Here is a 20,580-nt window from a genome sequence, read left to right as displayed (position 1 = left end):
GTTGGAAGGAAAACCTGCAGCCACACCGGCCCTTTGTGGAACAGTTTGGGCACCCCTGCACTAGACCTTTAAACCCCTTACTTAGTCAGAAGTACTTTACATAACCCTACTTTAAAAAAAAAAAAAAAAAAAAACTATCCCTTTAATTCTGCTTCATTTCCTTATTTCCTCACACCATCTTCTCATATATCTCTTTGAAGAAAGTTATATGTTTTTTATATGGAGGCCAAGTCAGTGGGCTGCTTGACCACTTTCTCCTGCCCACACAAAGTGATTCTGATGGTCTTTCAAGTGTTACTTGTGCAAATAAACTAAAAAAAATTCTCAATGTTGGAACTACAGAATCTTTGGCATGTTAGGTCAGCACACTGTGTCAGCATGTTTCCAATGACATATGTACTGTAAGAACTGGGACTCCAGTTACCTCTGCCTTTACTCTGCTATCAATGAGTAGATTGGCGACTTATGTCCTGTGTATTTAAGAATTAGAGTTAACAGATGAAGGCAGCACTGAATATTTTATGAGATTTGGCAGAGGCCCAAGAGGAGTTACATGTAGCTTACTCTACACCAGTGAATCTACATATCCTCGCTGAAATACTGCTGCACTGTCCACCTGTATATCTGCACACTCCTGTAGTGTTCTCTGTATCCGTAACTGGCAGTCACATGAACTCTTAATCTAAATGACTTAGATGACAGTGCACAGGTGAGAAACCAAACACAACAAGCTGTTGTTGTCTATGATCAGTGTGGGTGGAGCTGGTTGACACTTAAACTCAGTGACCTGAGAATCAGCTTAATGTAATCAGCTATGTACCGATGGTATCTAAACTTCTCTGTGTTCAGTCAGGTATTACATACATAACTTTTCTATTCTGAAGACGAAACTATAATGGCCGTATTTGTTGAGTCTGTCCAAAGAGTTTCAAATATAGTGTGACTCTTTCTCTGACTTTTTGGGTCTGTTTCAAGAGAGAGGATATTGTTGAAACACCAATTAAATTATAACACAAAGGATAACATTCATACGCTAGCAGCATGTTTCTTAGGATGGCATTATCGGTTGGTCTGTCCACCATTCTGGTCCAGATTAAAATATCTCGACAAATACTTGTCATGAAATTTGACACTACTGGATAGATGACTGTATTTACATGAGTGATGCTTGGTGCTCAAATATAGTCAACGTTAATTTACAACAGGACCTATCTAACCAATTTTGAATTTTTAACATTAAGATTTTAACTGTATGATCAATTCACCAACTGTTTGACCTAAATTCCACGTGCATGTCCACACCCCCACCAGAGAAAACAATACCTTGGACCATATTTACACAAACTTACCAGGTAGTCCACATTTTGAACTTTTCCCTGCCTCTCCTGCCGTCTTACTCCCAGCTGATTAAAAAGGTCATATCATTTGAGTACACAGACTGGCAGGTGTTCAGAGATGCTGCCATGGGATCCTTGAAGAATACACATCACCAGTAACATTGTACATCAGCAAATGTGTTGCTGGTTTGGCTATCACAAAGAAAATCAACTCATTCCCCAACTAGAAAGCTTGGATGGATGGAGAGGTGACGGCAGCACCACCAAAGCGTAACTGACATCAAGGAGGCAAAGTGGAGACGGAAAATGTTGAGTTGAGTCAACAATGTTGAGGTCTCTCTCCAGTTGAGTCAACACCAACAACACCAAAGACATGTGGTAAATGATCCAGAACATCACAGGCTACAAAAGCATGACGTGTCATGTGTAAGGTCATGCTGCCAGATGAGCTTAATACATTTAACACAAAGCTTACGGGCCTCTAGCCCCCATGGGCATGTACTTAGAACAGGTGCCAACAAGAGTGTTTCCACCTGCTTCAAGATACCATCGTCCAAAAGAGTCTGCCCTGCAGCACTTACCATCATTCTATTAGAATGCTTTGAGAAGCTAGTTCTCCAGCACATCAAAAGTAACATCCCACACAGCCTTGACCCTCACTGCTTTTAGGGCTGGGTATCGATTCAAATTCCAAGAATCGATTCAATTCCGATTCTCAAGACTGAGAATCGATTATCATAATCCGATCCGATGCGATCCAATCCAATCCGATCCGATCTCGTTTCGGGTTAGTGTTATTAAAACCATTTTTATGGTCGCCTGAAGCCCTTGTTTTCAACAACAGAATACGGGCGCATATCTTTGCAAATGTAACCCGCAATCGCCTCAGTTATTTTAAGAGAACTGATAGAATCATCAAGTAGCTTAGTAGCTGTAAACACTCAGCATTAGAAAAATACATACGTTGGTTTGGTGCTTACATAAGGAGTAAACATTTATAATCATCACTTTAAAAGTTACATACGTTGTTTTTGGTGCCTGTTTATTTCCCAGATATATTAGTGTGTGTGTGAATGGGTGTATAAGAGGCATTAACTTAAAGAACTTGTAGAAAGGCGCTTTATGAAGTTCAGTCCATTTCCTTGTATTAGTTTACGGGCAGATCTGCCACATCCAATATGGCGGACCCGTTGACGTACGATTCAGCGATCAATGCGGCGTCTATGTATATATGTCTATGTATATATGTCTATGTATATATGTCTATGTATATATGTCTATGTATATATGTCTATGGTTTAAACACGGTGCACGCCTGTTTCAATTCAATGGCGCGACTAGTAGGGTTAAAGTTCACCGGGGGAAAATGTATTAAAATTTCAATTTTATCAAATCGATCTTTGGATGTACGAAACGATCTTAAGGAATTAATATGCAAATCGATTCAGAATCGGAAAATCGATTTTTTCAACACAGGCCTAACTACTTTGCATTCAGAACCAACAGATCCACACAGGACCTCTACTGCCCTCCACATATAACGGCAGCAGCTACATCAGAATGCATTGGAATGTTTGTTGATTTCAGCTGGACCTTTGTTTTCAATCCACTTGTTCTCCAGCAATGTTCAGCATGGAACTAATTGGTTTGAGTACTACACTTCAAGTGCATATTAGACTTCGTATTAGGCAGTCACACCTCCCCCACTTTAATGTTGAACACTGTGTGCTCCTTTGCCCCCTCCTGGTACAAAGAGAATGTCTAGTTCTCTGTGCACCACACAGAGAACACTCAACTCATTTGATCGCAGCTGACTGCCGGAACTGTAAAACTTCCACGTAATTCACAGTCTGACCATTTATTAAATAGTTGCTGATGGTGGCTTGAATTCACAGAGTGAGTGATTAATGGCTCTACTCCAAACACTTCATTCCTCATAGTGAATGAGTACTGACTGTAACACAGGAGAGTTAAGAAGTTTAAATAACTCCAGTGTTATTCATCACACCCTAAGTTGACTGTAGACAGGATCTGACTCAGGAAGAATTAGAGGAGTCTGGAGAAAATACTACAACCCATTTCCATATATGGTCCATGCTGATATCTGCTGTTATCCAGGAGAGTGTGTTATGAAGTACCTGCCTTTACTTATTATAGTTAACATTCTAATGTCATTAATTACTTATTATATTATATAATAGCACGCATTCATTTGAACTTTTGAAGAGATGAATTCTTAGTTTCCAAAACTACTTTTCTCTGACAAATGATTAGTACATATGAAAAGACTCAGGCTACAGCATGACAGTATGAAATACTGTTCATCCCCTGGAGAACAGGGGAGGGAAGGCGAATAATCCGTGATGATAACACCAGGAGAGGCACCCAGCAAGGCACTTAACCTTGAATTCCTCAAGTCGAGCTTTTTAGTGGCTGCCTGATTGTATAGGGCAGGATGTTATGTGAGCATGGCGTTTTGCAGAAAGGGGGAGGCGTGTTCTGTATTATCATCTTACAATGTACTGCAAACTGTTGGACAGTTCAACAGATCTTTGTAATTAAACATGATCGGTTTCTCATGTAGCATTCAATGTCATCAAAACATTTCAGATCATTGTCTTTGAATATTTTTCATGCCCTACCTTGTGAAGACCTTGACACTGACGATATGCCTGCCTATCTACATGTGCCTTTATTGTATGATCCATCAGGGATTGATCACTGTGGTCAAGAAGACCACACAGGTTCTAGCTACTGACTTTGAATCAAACAAATGCTGGGCAGGTCTGGTGGGCCCCCATACTGTTTTGGTTGGATTAGTTTCCTTATGGCTTTAGTATGTGGAATGGGGGCTCTAATTGCAGCCCATGCATTCCCATGCTTCACAAGGTAACTTGTAAAAGACATTCTTTCACTCCAGACACCATTATAGCTGTATGTTTTCTGTCAAAATATCACTGGGATTTAGAGTAAGACACCTGCTGATAGAAAATAAATGCAAGTAAAGATAAAATCTACACATCAGTGAAAATGTAGCTGTAATGATGATTGACTGTGGAATTAAAATTGTTCAACATTTGGTTTGAATTAAACATATCTTGATCTCCTGTCATATACTAACTTGACATTTTCACAGCGTTGGCTGGGAACCTACTGTGATGCTGGACAGTTAAGCTGACCTTCAGGCTTCCAGTCTGGAATTCCAAAGAAGGAATGTTTCTCCTGCTTCTTTAGGGGGGAAAAACAAACAAATTGACACAAATTACACTTCTGGTTTCCATTGCTCACTTACTGGTTTCTTTGGGACATCATTTGTCCACAATAGTATTTTATTCCAGGCTTGGAACGTTAAGCAGTTGAGTTTTCCCTCAGTGATTTCAGGCTAAAGAGTCGACTTTCTCCCAAAATTGGTAATGGATGGGATCATTTTTTGGGACCCTGGTGATAAGCACATGCTGCAGTATTCAGGGTTTAATATGAACATTATCCAAGGAAAGCAAGCTTCACAGATACTCTGTCACACTTTGTTTAAACCCAACCTGTGTTTTTTTCTTTAGGATGATTTGATATCTTGTGTCTTCTTTGGACCCTCAGTTGCAATTTAAGCAGGTTTCTGGACCAAGTGTGATTTTCAGGGCTCCTTCAGAAGCCTTGTGGTCTACAACATGCATGTCATACATGTATAGTATGTTCAATTCCAGTGTTCTATGTACTATCTCTAATGTTTCTCTCAATGTTTCATGCCTGCCACCTAAAGAACTTCACCTGAAGGAACAGTTCAACATTTAATGCAACTAATGACCAAAAAACTATTAATTAATAGACATTAATTTATTAACTGTAAACCCACGGCCTCCTTTAGCCTCCTGGACAGTTGCCTGCTTTGCTGTTGGTAAACTGTCTTTGCAAACAGTCATCTATTAAAGTTTTTGTTTGAGCATTGTAATTTCTGTTTGCCTGTCTGTTATTTCTCACCTCATTGCACCTTTTGCAGCCTCTGCAGTGTCAGACCATCTCCAATTAACCAGTAAAATGAGAATGAGAAGAGGATGCTCAAAAAAGCAGAAAGGGAGGAGTGAGTAAAATGTCATATGAATAACTGTAATTACAATATTGTTGAAAACACAACTACTTCATGGACAGGTGATAAGAACAAAGCTTGTGGCTCTTTGCAGTGAAAGGACCACTGGCATTCATTTATAATCTTTGAATTTTACTGTGGTGCTTTGAATTTTGTATTAAATAAAGCTGAAACCTGAGTGTGTGATGGAAAGCTCACCAGTTTGATCAATGAAAAAAAAAAGAAAGATGTCTAACCTCCCTCAACAGTGCCCAAATTTTGTCTGTAATGTGTGATTGACTGTAACTAAACAGATTTGCAGAGAGCTTTGTGTTTGTATGAGTGCTGTAATGCAAGACCACCTTTATTGAGCCTAAGACCAGGACTAGTCAAAACTGTGTCACATCCAAGTCCTAAGACGTTCAAGTCCAAGTCAAGTCTAAGTCAAAGAGACGTATCTCTTTATTTTAATGTGATGTTTGTGATGCTACAGAGACAAGATATCTACTGTTTCAAGATGATTGCACTATTATTTGATGATCATTCAGATTCATCAAAATCTTCATTTAGTCCATTTTCCCACTTCACTGTGTAAAAAAATAATGCAGCTGTACGTGCTCTACATTTGTTCACCTTTTAACCTGTGTGAGCTCTCTGGTTTTTCCAAAGTTCCATATTTTATATATTTGAACTATAACCATATGGTCTAATGTCATCCTTTGATATTGGGATTTATTTACAAATATATGAATGACAATACAACACAAAGTATGTCAAATTGACCATGTTATTTAATTATAGTAAGCATTTTAACAGCCACATAAAGCTGAAGATGATTTCAAGAAAAAATGTCACGTGAATCGAAGTGATCAAAATAATATCTCCCACTATGATGGAGAATTCATTCCAATGAAATACAGACTTTTAGGAAATGGTTACTTGTCTTTTATTTTGCCAGGATGTGTCCATGTGGGTTGTCATCTGTGGTTTGATCTATTTTTTTATTTTTTTTTGCTGCTTTATCATAACCAATTAACTGTATTGTAGTAGTGTGATATCTGAATTAAAATGAGAAAATATATTTCTAATCTAATCTAAAATACTGTCCTTTTGCAGTCCTATGTGAATCATTTGGCTGGTGTCGCAGCTCCTCACTTCACAAATCGCATGAATTATCTGGCGGACCGACAGACCGACCAGTCTTGACATTTGACCGGAAAGCTTTTATTTTTGGAAGCCGTAACGGGAAGTAGGTGCGTGAGATTGCGGCTGACTTGTCGCCGAGCTGTCAGCTCATAAATAAAGCAGTCAGAGTCTGACTGAGGGAAGAGACGCAGCAGCAGCGCAACCCAACAGTAGGTCATCACGATTATTATCAGGACTGTAACATCAGAGAACAAGAAAGAAAGAAAGAAAGAAAGAAAGAAAGAAAGAAAGAAAGAAAGAAAGAAAATACACCTGCGGAATTTTTGGACTTTTTTACATTTTTAATTTGATTTTTTGAATGTTTGATGTGTGATGGCTAATATGTCATCGGTTGATGTGGGAGTTCTGTTTCTTATCATGGTCACAACATCTCTGGCAAACGGTGAGTATTTTTATTTATTTATTCATTTTCACATACAAAATGATGTGAATGTTCAGAGAAAGTTGAGTTAAATTAAACATACAATCAACCTGTTCCAAGACACCCTGAGACCACAACTGCAAACAGATCATAAAACTTCTTGTTAAAGAGCTTTGAATGATTTTATATTAACTGTTACTATTTTTCTTTAAATAACTGATGACTCATTGAGTCTAGACAATGTGAAAATAATGACAAATGCCATTCCATGTAAGCAGAGCTCAAAGTGATGTCTTAGAACAGATCACAAACCCACAGGTAACTAATTTACAACCACGTGTGCAATGCAAGCAAGTCATCACACTGGACCTGTGACCTGCAGATGTTTGGTATCTTTACTCTTTAAATCAAAACTGTCAGTGCATAATTACATCTGTCTTCCATAATTAATTACCAGTTGTGTTGATATTACAGTCAAAGAGGTCACAATAAAGATTCAAACAAAGATACTGTGAGGCTTCATCTTGTGGTGTTGTGGTGACATGTTCACGTCTGCTGCTGAGAACAATCCTTCCAATGCTGTCGGGATGAAGACACACACATGTTGTATTTGTCTTTAAAAAGTACAGAGGATTTAGGATTAGCACTGTATGTTAGGCGGAGATCTCTCCACATGAGGAGGACTGGTTACACACATCAATAACTCTTTCAATGTAAATATGGAGTGTTACACTACTTGTCTGTGCAGCTGGTCAGATTGCACATCTGGACTGCGGCAGATGGTGGTCAGTGTTTTCTCCAGGGATTTGTGCAGCAGCAGTGCTGAGGAGCGTGAGGTTTTTTTTTGTGGCACTGGAAGATATTTAGCACCATCTGCTGCCATGAGAAATGCTTTAGACACTTTCTACACAGTTAGAGATGTCAACTTACTTTAAAATGTTTCATTTAACCCCCATCCAGACATGGTTGGTCTCTCCTCCTCCTCCTCTCCTCTGTATTTCTGCTCTTCTCTCCCATCCTCCTCATAGTTTCCTGTCTCACGTTTGCTACCTGTCATTCTGTCTAATAATGGAATACATGAAGTAAAGCATTATCGAGCAATCCTGCTGAGCATTTTCATATTTCACATACAGGAGACAAAATCCTCCCCAGCCCTTTTTCTTTACCTTACTAACTTCAGCTTCATCATGACCATCATCTTCTTCTGTTACCATCGGAAACATCAGAAATATATAATGAGCTTAGTGAACAGATATTAACAGTGTTGAGAAAAAATGGCACTCAAACATTCAGAGTTTAATTACCCTTTAATGAGAGGAGCAGCCAACCTTTGAACTGGTCGCTTTGCCCTGACTCTGGCTCATTGGAGAGATGTTTCCGTAGCAGTGGTAGTAATGATTGTGCGTATACGATGAATCTCCTGACCGGAGAGAGAGAAAAGTTTGCAGTGTGTAGCGATCACTGGCTGAACCTCTTCTCAGGAGGCAAAGATTTACATTTTTTTTAACAAAACATAACTTCTTGAATTCATCTCAACATGACTGAGACCAGTAGACTTCACATCCGTCATGATCAAATGAATTCTACAAGAATAAAATGTGTTATATACACTAACTGCATATTTGTGTATTGAACAATTTGCAATTTCCCCTTTTTTCAGTGTACACAATCAAGGGTTCTCTATGCAGCAATATTATGTATGGAGACATTTATAGGAATACCATCTAAAAATACCATGGTATGGTATGAACATATGAACTTATGTCTGGATATGTCTGAATAATATACTGAATGTTATTGAAGTTGAAGTTTACATTCAGGACGGCTATTTAAGGTCAAGCATATAAAAGAAGGTTCCTTAAACTCTTCTTAAATTACTGTGACCCTGCAGGTTCGTTATCCAGCAAAGATGTGAACAAGAGGAAGGAGGTGGAAGCCGTCAAGCTTCTGCCTGGAGGTGTGGACAACCTCGCCCGTGTCGCTTCTGAAGGTGAAGCGAAGCTGTGCTCCACATGTGACCCGACGGGGGCCAGGAGGCGTGCAAAGAGATGCACATGCTACACTTACAAAGACAAGGAGTGTGTGTATTACTGCCACCTGGACATCATCTGGATTAACACACCAGAGTAAGTTTATAGCGGCATCACAATGTCATGGTATTACTGTGTTATTCACGTACAGTATTTGCATCATTACTGCAGTTTACACACACAGTGTTTCACTTTAATCGTAAAGTCAGCTGGAAAGCTGTCGTCACATTAGCACACGGTGGGAGCCACAAATATGTGAGTTATGATGAAAAGACAGCCTGAAGCTTCGCGTTAAAAGGCATACTCTTGAGACATGAAAAAATCTGGGAGAAACTGAGCTGCGCCTTTTTCTCATATGTCACAGTGTTTCCTGTGGCTTAGTACAACTGTAAAGACATGTTTGTAATCCGAAAGGGTCTTAGACACTGATCGCTCAGGTATTTTAATTCCACTGGGGATTTTTGACAGCAGCCAAAAGGAAACAGGAGCCTTTTGGTCATCTGAGACGTTTCACTTACTGAATAGCTATAGAACTTTAGATAGCAGTATTTTTTATATTAAATTTAAACAACAAGTTTGATATTAGCACCAGTTTATCATTCTCCCACACCCTCAGGTGGCTTCAATTAACCACCATCTTCATTCATCTGTTAGTTCCTCATTCAGCATTCCTATTTTTATTACAAATCAGCTTCACCATCTGAAAATGTGAAACTTTGCATATTGCACTTGATTTGCCACAGGTCAGAGTCTTAAGTCCCTTTGAACTTTTCTTCTTGAAAAAGACAACAAAAGCTAATTCCCCCTGCATTTGAAGACACCAACTGTTGCCTGTCTGCAGCATCAAGCAGATTAAAAAACAGATTCATCTGTTCTTTTGTTGACTGCAAACAATGAGTCTGCAGAGAGCAGTGCAGCAGCAGCTTCAGCTCCTACGAACACATGCAGAACTTCACTGGGCACAGCTTGAAATGAAGTGCAGGGTAATGACCCTCATTATTTGAATCCATTTACACATGTTAACACTGTTCGCTTTAGTGCACTTTAAAAACTTAGAGCAGTCAGTCGGATGACAGTAAACCTCAGTGTAATGAGATCAAGGGCCTTTTTTCCTCATTAATGCCTTACAGATGAAGCTGGCCACAACCTTCTAGACTCATCTTCCCTCAGTAGTACCCGGAGGTTAACTGTATATCACGTGAAGTGAATCACATCTTTCCTCTGCTGTCATTCGGTGTCCAAATGTATTGCATCACAAAAGGTTGACCGCTCCTACTTAGGAATTTAGAATTTAGTGCATTTTTCCACTTCACTGTGTAAAAAGTCTACTTGTATCAGTATAGTGTAGCTGTACGTGCTCTGCACCTGTTTACCTTTTACCCTGTGTGAGCTTTTGTTTGAGCTATAATTCCATAGTTCCATATTTTATATATTTGAACTATAACCATATGGTCTAGCGTCATACTTTGATATTGGAATTTATTTCCAGATACATCATTGACAACTGATATTTTAAAGCTAAAGCTGTAGCTAGTGATTGATGGTTCTTGAAGAAGCTTGCGTGTGAACAGATGGAAATATTTGGTAAGACTGAAATTGATTATCTGAGGTTTTTGCGTCTTAGGGGACATATTGTAAAGTACGTGCAGATGTTACAGTAAGTTGAGCTTCTTACTTCAGTCCTCTGAATATCCTGCATAATGTCACATGATGTATTATTGTTTTAAGAGCTTCTGTCAGCTCTCTTTATATAATAACATTACCCTTGCTTACAACCTCATCACCTCACAGTGCTTTTTCATCTGGAAGGAAGGTATTTCAAGTGTTGTACATATAATTTGAATTGTTAGGGGTGGATGTGTTTATATGAAACCTTTGCAAGTTCTCAGAAGGAAGTTTCATAATCTTTGCATTCATCTTAGACCAAAGTCATCTCAGGTACATCGGTAACCTCCACCTCAAGTCAAAGGATCAAACATAAAGATCAAAAGCAGACACGTGGCTTGTCTCAAAGCTTTGAGATGTAATAAAAGCTGTTGTTAGTTGTGCGTTTGGTGCAGGTTAAAAGGTTTGCAGGTTTGCATTCCAGATTCTGACATGGTCAGTAAATGTATTGGCCTGTCTCATCTCCTACAGTTTTACATTTATAGTACTGACTGAAATGTCCTTTGGATCAAGGGCTTTCTTTTCAAGTGACCTCTGACTGTTTAGTGGAAGTTGAAAAATGGCTTTGTTGTGCCTCGTACTGTCTGTAAAAGATCAAAAGTTTTCTGAAGATAGTTATTTTAAATTCACCTGTCTTGTATATTAATTGTTCTGGAACAGTGCAGGGTTGAAGCTGCTTGTTACGTCCGGCCTAGGGGAACCAAACATAAGAAAAGGACGCTCCCCTCTTTCCCCACTCCCAAGAATGACCAAGGTCACAGAGCTGCAGTCCAACAAAAGATCATTTATTCAATTATTATTATTATTATTATTATTATTATTATTATTATTTTAAAAGTGGTAGTTTAAAGCTTCAGGGTGAGCAGGGCCCAAAACAACAAACAAAGCAATCTGACCAAAAACTAACTTACCTAACCAAAATAAGGAAAACAAAATACAGGTTTCTAACCTGCCTCCCTATGAAATAAACAGGAGAAAAAAAGAGATAAACCAAAAGAGCTACTCACCCCTACAACTACCTGGACTGCTAAGCTAAAGCCTGCTAAAGCAGACAAGTACAACACAACACAACACGACACGACACGACACGACACGATACAATACAATACAATACAATACAATACAATACAATACAATACAATACAATACAGCCTGGTGCAGTTGGGAGCAAGGTCAAGAGAAGAGAACAAGTGTCTCCAGCGGCGGCCATTTATAGCAAATCCACCAGTCCATTAACCAATCGGCAGGCAGCACCTGGAGAGAGAGAGACCCTAAGGTGGTAGCACCACCCTTAGGCAGGGAGGAACAATGACACAAAAATAACACATACTAAATTATGACCCTGGGTCATAACACTGCTCCAGGTAAGATTCTAATATATAAATTCCAATCTGTCATACCAGACTACTGTTAAAGTTCAGCCGCCCAGATTTTGAGTATCTCATTCTCCTTAAAGGTACTCTGTGGATCTTTTGACCAGTAAAAATGCAATGGAGCAGTCCCCATGACGTCTCCCAGAGGTTTCTGAAGAGCCATTGTTGTAGTTGTCGTTGACACCATCTTGGCAGTCCTGCCGACGTTGGCTCCCCACTAACCCAACGTCAAGTATAGGTGGAGCTGAGGTGGGCTAATTGAAGCCTGATTGGCGCCAGTGTTTGCACCCACCTGTCAAAGTGGAAAGTTTGACATTTTAATTTGGTGACATAAGGAAACAGACTCACTTCAGGCTACAGACACAGTGTGGTAATACCAGCACTGTTCTCTGAAAGACATTATTTTCAATGGCTTGCACCATGCCTCAGCCTATACCTGGGCCGCAAGTATGTATGTATGCCGAACACAACAACAGACTGCAAATGGCATTGTGTTGGAGAGGGCCATTAGAAGATGTTTCTGACGCTGAATGCAAACATGACCTTTGTTTGTGTACATGAAAACATAAATATCAACATTAACATTTAACATTTAGTGCTGGATTTTGTCACTGAAACAATAAATTAAGATCCTTTTGAAATCTGTCAGTCATCCCATACAGGTCATGTGTCAGCCCTCCATCCACACTTCCCACTGCTTACACCTCCTTTATTGCAACAAAAGATGGAGGATAATGAGGAAACCCTCAGCCACATTCTTGTGAAATATAAACAAGATCTTTTACATGGAATCAAAAGTTCAAAAATAGTCCTCACCATAAAAGAGTCATCGTGCCATTTTAAGGAATCTCTAGGGATTTAGTGCTGGTGAAGAATCAAAGCAGCAGAGATATCCTGACCTTTAGGTCCTAGTATGGGTCTAAAATGCTGAATCCTACATTCTCCATCATGCAGTCAGCATTAGCATCTTTGTTAGGACTGTCCTCACCTGTGTAATAAACACAGTGTCTTTCAAACTCTGTGCCTCAAGTTTAAAACGTTGTCATTCTGTTATAAATTTGTAGTTTCTAAGCCCAGATGGCCCCAGTCCCATCAGGGTTATTTTCCCAGACTTAGAAAGCCCCTCTAGAGAGCCCGGGCTGGGTAGTACTGTAATGAGGGAGTCGACCTTGATGTGAGCTCCCCTTTAAGTTACACAAATTTGTATTGATGAAAATATACGATGTGTGCAAGCCAAGAACACAGTCACAAATCTCTGTGGGGGGAACAGCAGGATTAACTATCATAAATAGATACTGACTAAACAAAGTAGAGCCAGATTCTTTTTCAGACTGTCCCAACATCCTTTCATCTCCTAAGTTTTTTTTTTTTTGTAATGTGTACAAAAGAGTCAAAGATGACACCTGGCACCTGGAAATATGTTAAAAGATCATTAGGTGGTGCATCAGGGGAGCAGAGAGTGTTGTGTAGCACGGTGAGGTCAGTATTGAGAAGGCAGTCTGTTTGCTCAGGAAGTCTGGGATCAGACGATCAAAGGTTTGAAAGAAGAGAGGGTCACCCCCCCCCCTCCTTTTGACTGACACCGTGGAGGAAGGTGGAGTTACGCACCATGGCATTGACACTTATGTGCTCAGGTTGTTTGGGAGAACCATGGTGTAAGTGGAAAGGCAGGTGGTGCTCCATGTTTTTTAGCTTCTTCATAGTAATTTACAGATATTTGGAGAGGAGATTAGAAGCCTGGAGGGCAGGGTGAGTGTGATGAGCTTGCCGCTAAAGCACCACCACAGGTTCCACGTCTGAAATGAAAGAGAAACTCTACTTCATTACGACTTCTTGTGATCTGAGGATGTGGCAGCATCTCTACAACAACGTCTAGCAGGAGCCAGGCTGACAGGATGGAAAGAGAAAGATGAAGAGAAAAGATGAATGATTTGTTACCCAGACTGGCCATTCAACATTCATCACAATTTACACGCTGACTTACAATCAGCTCTGACATGACTGCCATAGTTGATCATCATTCCTGTGCAATGAGAAACTATCACCAACATTTGGAATGTGTTTACATTCAGTTTGACCTCTGATTGAGTGGTTTAGATTACAGCTGGCAGCTTGATTCTAACCAGTCTGACTTGTGTGATGTTGCTGCTTTCTCATGTTAGCGCAGATCTAGTGTGTAATTAACAGATAAACATGATGGACAAATATACAAAAAGGAATACAGTATGTTCTCACAGAGCTATAGCTATGACCGAGAAACTACTTTTTCTTGGGTTATGACAGTTTAAACAAACAGTGTATTGTTTTATTATTTACATACATGGAGGCATTATTCTGAAAGGTGTTCATGTTCTGTCCCCATATTTTATTCAAGTTGTGGAGGACAAAATAATAGAAACACCTCTCAGTATAATGCAGTCCAGTATAACACCGCCACTGATGACAGCTTTGTAAATCTGATTCATTGTCAGGCTGTACAGGTGAAGTGTAATGTCAGTCTAATGTGCATCTGTCTGATCACTCACTGTGTGCATGTGTGTCTGTTTTTAGGCACACTGTACCATATGGTATGTCCAGTTACCAGGGTTCCCTGCGTATGAGACGCTCCGCTGGGACTGCCCAACGCTGTGCATGTTCACTGCAGAGTGACACTGACTGCAGCAGCTTCTGCATGGACAGGTAACACATGAAAATGAAATGTCTGGTGAAAAGTATTCATCATAAATAATACAAGACGTTTTAATTGTTTAAACACATATTGAATTCGCCTGCAGGTGTCTATCAAATCAAATCAAATATTTTAACCTTTAAATCAATGCATAAATTACATTTACCTGCAGGTTACCATTGCAACAAAGCTTGTTCCACATTATACAGACTATCTTTATACAGTGTTCACATGTCCATGTGTGCACTGAAAAGCTTACTGGCCACTCTAATTATTTTTTGCTCATAATGGCCGTAAAGTAGGGGTCTTCAACCAGAGGTCCACGATCCCTAGGAGGTCCGCAAAGGTACTGCAGGGGGTCTGCCAATTTTTCCCATAATGACTGACAATTTTCACCAAAAAATGGTGATAATTGATAATTGAGAAACTACAGCAGATCATAAACACATATAGGTTAATAACCCAGCATATAAAAAGGTTAATACGGTGAAATAAAAGTTAAACAAAGTAAATATAAATGATTATACGGCAGGCCTAAAATGTGAAACCTTTCTTAAAAAATGAATTACATGTGGGGGTCCCTGTTCTGTCTCTCGTCCAAGGGGTCCTTGGGCTGAAAAAGGTTGAAGACTCCTGCCAAGTGTTCCCTGACAATACTGCCACTCTTTCTGAATCTGAAGTGATCCTTTGACTTTCATATACAAAACTAACCGTGAGCCGTTAGTTCAACTAAAAATAAACACTTTTGAAATTGGAAGAACGTGGCCTCTCTGCCCCTGTGGGGTTAAAGCTGACTATACATACATAAACACACTTATTTTAAGTTGTTTCAAACTATGAGAAAATTAAAACTTATGGAGGAGAAGCCACTGGTTCACGGTGGTCTTCCTCACATTGAATTATGGCTTAATTAGCAACACCTGAATAGATCTGGCCTGACGTATCTGTGTATTTTTTTCCAGCAGGCAGAGGAGGCAGGAAATACACCAGAGGATATCACCTCCGCACAGCGAACCTGCTATGAAATGAACGTGTGAAAAGGTGGACATACGTGGTCTCTACATAAGACACCCCCTCATTTGGAAAAGCAGCATGCATGTCTACATTTCTGTAGATGGACACGTGTTTGTATTGTGCTCAGTGCCTCATCAGACTCTTGGATGAAATGCTGGAAGCTGCGTGCATAAAAAAGTTAAAAGCGACGGGTACAAGCAGCGATGCTAAAAGCACGCACCCCCAGCGCTCCGCCTGTGTGTCTGTCTGGCAGGTGTGGATGATGCGTTTCATTTTCCTGTCACAACAGAGAGCGCTTCACATGTCTGTGTTTGTGTCGACCATGAAAGACTTTGGTAGAACATGTTGCTCACACATGTCCGTGCCACATGACGTGGAGGCCATTTCAAGAACTGCTGCCATCCGACTCCACCTCCTCAACACATACTGTTTAAACTTCAGCACGTAAACGAAACGTGTTACATAACCGTGTTTACTCCACAGGGACAACATACCTGTCTGTTAACACCGGAATACACTCACACTACTCACTACTACATTCATTTATCACAGTCTGTCACAAGTCTGAAACATCTGGCATGTTATCTTGGTCATTAGGTTGTGAAGTAAGATGGCATCTCTGTCTATTGAAGGTTTCCCAAGAAAAGTGCCTCTTATTATTCAGCTTCAGCTGACCAAAGCACGACATGGAATCCTGCTTTACATCTGAAATATTCCGACGCACAGATGGCTTTGTTCAAGCATAGTTCAGCAGAAACTGTTACCCATGGAACGTGACTGGAAGACTTTCAGATACCTTTAGTTCTTTTCTATTCATGCTACTTCTACTCCACTATATCACAGAGGGGAATATTGTACTTTATACTTCACTGCATATATCTGACAGCTATAGATGAGGAAACATGAATAGTTTATAAAAAAAAGTATTAAACAAAAACATTTCATGATTTAGCTTCTCAAATCTGGGGTTGTGTTGCTTTTAAATATTTTTAATTTATTTGTAATAATGTTGAGGTTTGGACAGCACAAACATTGTACAAATCCCACTCTGGGCTTTTGGGTAATCATGACAACATTTTACACTACTTTTAAACTATTCAGAAGTTTTACAAACCAAATCAGTCATCAATGGAATCAATGGATAAATTCATGGAGAAAATAATCAGCAGATAAATACAGAATATAAAATAATAATTATTATATTATTATATTAATTTAATTAGTTTTAGTGACAAAATAGTTCAATATGAGCTCCACCTCAACGGACTCAGACACAGACACTTTACTGATTCTTAGATACTTTTACTCATGTAACATTTCGAATTGAGGGCCTTTATCTTTAGCAGCGTATTTTTACAGTGTGGTATCAGTACTTTTACTTAAATGAAGGATCTGACATACTCTGATCAGTCATATTTGTTTAGTTTGATCATTTTACATTCATACTGAATTAATATCAGGCTGTGGCCTATATTCGTCAAGCCAGCGCACCATGCACAGTGCATCACCCTGGGTGCATTTCAGTTATTAAAATACAGAGATGACACTAATGATCTTCAGTCATTTATTTATTGTATCTGCTTATGTCTCTTCACTATGCAAAGTTCCAACTATCTAACGTCACCCTATGCATGCATCATATATGTTGATTCCTCCCAGCCAATTAACCCTAATACAATATAGCATGCATATAAACTGTAGGAAGGCCACATATACGACAACCTGCTGTAGACCACATTAGCTCAAGCCCATACCACGACACAAAGTCTATTATATTGATCCAAGCTACCATGTGTCTCGGTGAATTATGCTGATTATTGTTGAGTACAGTACAAGAAGTGGTGTGCCATTTCTGAAGCAAGGTGGAAAGTGTGTGGAGGTTGGAATGGATGTGTAGCACATCCACCTTTAAACATCTATCAGTAAATGTTTAACTTTTATATATACTTTATATGTATATACTGTATATGTATGTCAATATAAACTGTATAAAGTGTTTCTCTTGCCTCGCCTCATCCTGGCCTTACGAAGCTGTGGAGGTTGGGGTTGTAAATGAGTGTGTAGTGTATTTGAGTTCCTTGTAGACGACCAGTGTTTGTGTCCTGTCATACTCCAATTTAATGTTTGGTTTTTGACTCTATCCACAATCTCTCCCTAACCAAGTGTTAGTCGCCTGACAATAGTGGTTTATTTTCAATAACCATAAGCGTAGCCACACAGTGGTTACCATGCGCAGATGTTGAATAAAGAAAGAATTTCAATACGTTGGCAAGGGAAATGATAATACAATGCATGACTTTGCAGAATATCAGCATTGGGTCTGGTCTGGTTGAAGTTTACCATTATGTGCCTTAAACAAACCCAATGCAGAGCATGTTTGTTTTCTGTTAGTGATCATTCTGGGACTGTCGCCAATAAAACCAATTCAAGAATGTTCTACATAAATTCCCAAGTGCCCACTTTGCCCAAAAGTGGTTCTAACAACACACCAGAAATGTTCGAGTAATGACGATAAATAAAGAAAGACATTTACTATTCTTTGTGGTTGTTCCCCATACTCTCTGTGACCATCTGAAACTTAATAACACGTTAAGACACCTGGGAAAATTCCAGAGTCAGTCCTGGATAAAATGTAATTGAGCTGAGCATTTCTGAGCTTTTTCATTACCTTCTAATAAAAGCTGGTATGAGTAATGCTTTTGAAGGTACACTGTAATGAAAGTGGGGTTGTTTGTTGTGATGAACAAACTTGCCGTGCACTTCAGGAAAACTGAGCTGACTCTGAGAACTGAACCTCATTCATTTTTCACAACACATCAAATTTTTTTTATAAACATATAAATGTAATATATAATATATAAAGTCCTTTGGATACAAGTTAAGTCCTTTGGATACAAGTTAAGAATACAAAGTATAGGACAGTCTGGTTCTGGATTCAAAGTCATCTGAGAAATGCATTTTATAACTTCATTCCAGAACTTTCGTATCTCAGGACAGTTCCACAGACAGTGAAATGAAGTGCCCTTTTCAACATTGCATTTAACACAGCTGTCAGGAATATGTGGATTCACTTATCCAGTCTATCCGGAGTAACATAAGTTCTCATAATCCAGGTATACTGAATCAGTTTGAGATGGGTATTTATTGTTAGGAGGTGAGCCCTCGAGCACACCTGTCTCCAGTCCTCCTCTGAGATATCTTTTACAAGTCATTTACCCATTGAGTTTTCTTATCCTCAGTAGAGTCTTTATGATTTTTCACCAGTATGTTATAGAGTAAAGATATCTGACCCTTGCCTGTACAATTATTCACTGCTAGGTTTTCTAATATGGACAAATGGGGTTGTATATAGGAGTGCATCTGTGCATACACAAAACTCCTTAACTGTAAGTATTTTAAAAAGTGTGTTCGAGGTATATCATATTCAGTTCTTCAAATGAAGCTAGTTTGCTTTCCTTATATAGATCTTCAAAAATCCTAGATTTTCAATATCGACTGGAAGGGTGGTTTTACCGTCCCTCATTGGTAATGGCGTCAGAAATTTTTTAGGCATCTAGTTTCCTATCCATATATCCTTCGACTGGTATGGAAGGAATACAAAGACCATCCAGGAATTCAGATTGTGTTTCCAAATTTTCTGAGGATTCAGACCTATATAATATTTTATAGTAGATGGAAAAAGTATCATTTATTTCCTGAGGGTCTTTTGATTTTGCTCCACTCTGAGTTTGAAATGCAGTAATTGCCCTGTCTGCATCCAATTTCTTTATTCGCCAACAATAGTAACTCTGTTTGAGCCGGATTAAACTATTCTCTGCTTTCGATGTGGACAATTCCTCATATTGGGCTTTAAGTAACATTAATTCTTGTTTTGTTTTCAAGCTGTCCAAAAAGGCCTCTCTTTCCAATTGGCTAATTTTGCTGTCAAGCACATTCATTTTCTACTTGAGTTTGTTTGATTTTGAACTGGTGTAAGACATGATTATGCCTCTGATGCACGCCTTAAATACCTCCCATCTGACAATAGCAGCAGTCTCATCCGGAATTTTGAATCGGAAGGCCATCTGGGATGAAATCTCTATCTAGGAATGCCTTCTATAATCTATACATGAGTGTGACTTAAATCGGGGAGGATAACAGGAGAATTCTAGTTTATCTGAGTTTAATCTCCTCCAAGGGTCACACAAGTTTAGATCATTTACATACTGTAACAACTTCTTCCCACTTTGTATATGAGAGAAGGCCACCCCAGATGACTGGTCCAGTTTAGGATCTAAAGTGTAGTTCAAATCACCTGCTATAAGAGCCTTTCTCTAGGAGAGAAGCAGTTAATCAAAACACATTTTTTCAAAGAATTTCGGGTTGTCATCATTTGGGGCATATACATTAATCATTTTTATCTTTTCATTCAGCAATGTATCAAGGCATGTAATGGATGATGTTGTCCACTTTAAAGAGCATTTAAGGGATTTATAAATCAGGTAAATCATATAAGCAGAAGGCTGAGATTACTTGCCCCGGCCATCTCTTTTTTTTTATCTTTATCACTTTACATCTGACAGTAAATGGGTTTCTTGGAGATATACAACTAACGATTTCATTTGTTTAACCCTACTGAGTACTTCACCAAACCTCTAACATTCCAGGATGTAAACGTCAAATTTACGTTAAAAGACATAAAATAAAGTATGAGCATTTTCAACCAGGCCATATGTAGTAGGAAGGAATGATGTAGACTCGTTCTTAAAACAATTGGCTTAATGCAATAAGGGAAGAAAATATACGTAGGCTATATGTGTATCTGTCTGGTGCGTGGGATTAAAACCACGTCAGTGTATAGTGACAAGCAGGTGCAGCCTAGGAAAG

General features: G+C 39.1%; 1 protein-coding gene across 2 annotated transcripts; it reads left to right on the top strand.

Annotated features, from left to right (window-relative positions):
• Positions 1-6,593: 6,593 nt before the first annotated feature.
• Positions 6,594-16,871, top strand: LOC109140413 (endothelin-1). 2 transcript variants are annotated; one of them, XM_019267264.2, is made up of 4 exons: positions 6,594-6,985; positions 8,856-9,090; positions 14,583-14,711; positions 15,666-16,871. In XM_019267264.2, exons 1-4 carry the CDS (start codon positions 6,916-6,918, stop codon positions 15,727-15,729), a joined length of 498 nt encoding a protein of 165 aa, XP_019122809.1. In that variant the 5' UTR covers positions 6,594-6,915; the 3' UTR covers positions 15,730-16,871. The 2 variants fall into 2 exon arrangements, with proteins under 2 accessions (XP_019122809.1, XP_019122808.1); XM_019267263.2 differs by having other exon boundaries at positions 15,663-16,871.
• The last annotated feature ends 3,709 nt before the right edge of the window (positions 16,872-20,580 follow it).

The sequence above is a fragment of the Larimichthys crocea genome, unplaced genomic scaffold, assembly GCF_000972845.2.
Source record: "Larimichthys crocea isolate SSNF unplaced genomic scaffold, L_crocea_2.0 scaffold269, whole genome shotgun sequence".
Lineage (NCBI taxonomy): Eukaryota > Metazoa > Chordata > Actinopteri > Sciaenidae > Larimichthys > Larimichthys crocea.
The sequence above is the reverse complement of the archived record's forward strand: the minus strand, read 5'-3'. Positions and strand labels throughout refer to the sequence as shown.

Bases quoted from the DNA above. Each gene is read 5' to 3' on its own strand.
- LOC109140413 (XM_019267263.2), top strand. From the start codon at position 6,916: ATGGCTAATATGTCATCGGTTGATGTGGGAGTTCTGTTTCTTATCATG. The intron at 6,986-8,855 runs GTGAGTATTTTT...GTGACCCTGCAG, and splicing joins CACAACATCTCTGGCAAACG to GTTCGTTATCCAGCAAAGAT. The intron at 14,712-15,662 runs GTAACACATGAA...ATTTTTTTCCAG, and splicing joins AGCAGCTTCTGCATGGACAG to CAGGCAGAGGAGGCAGGAAA.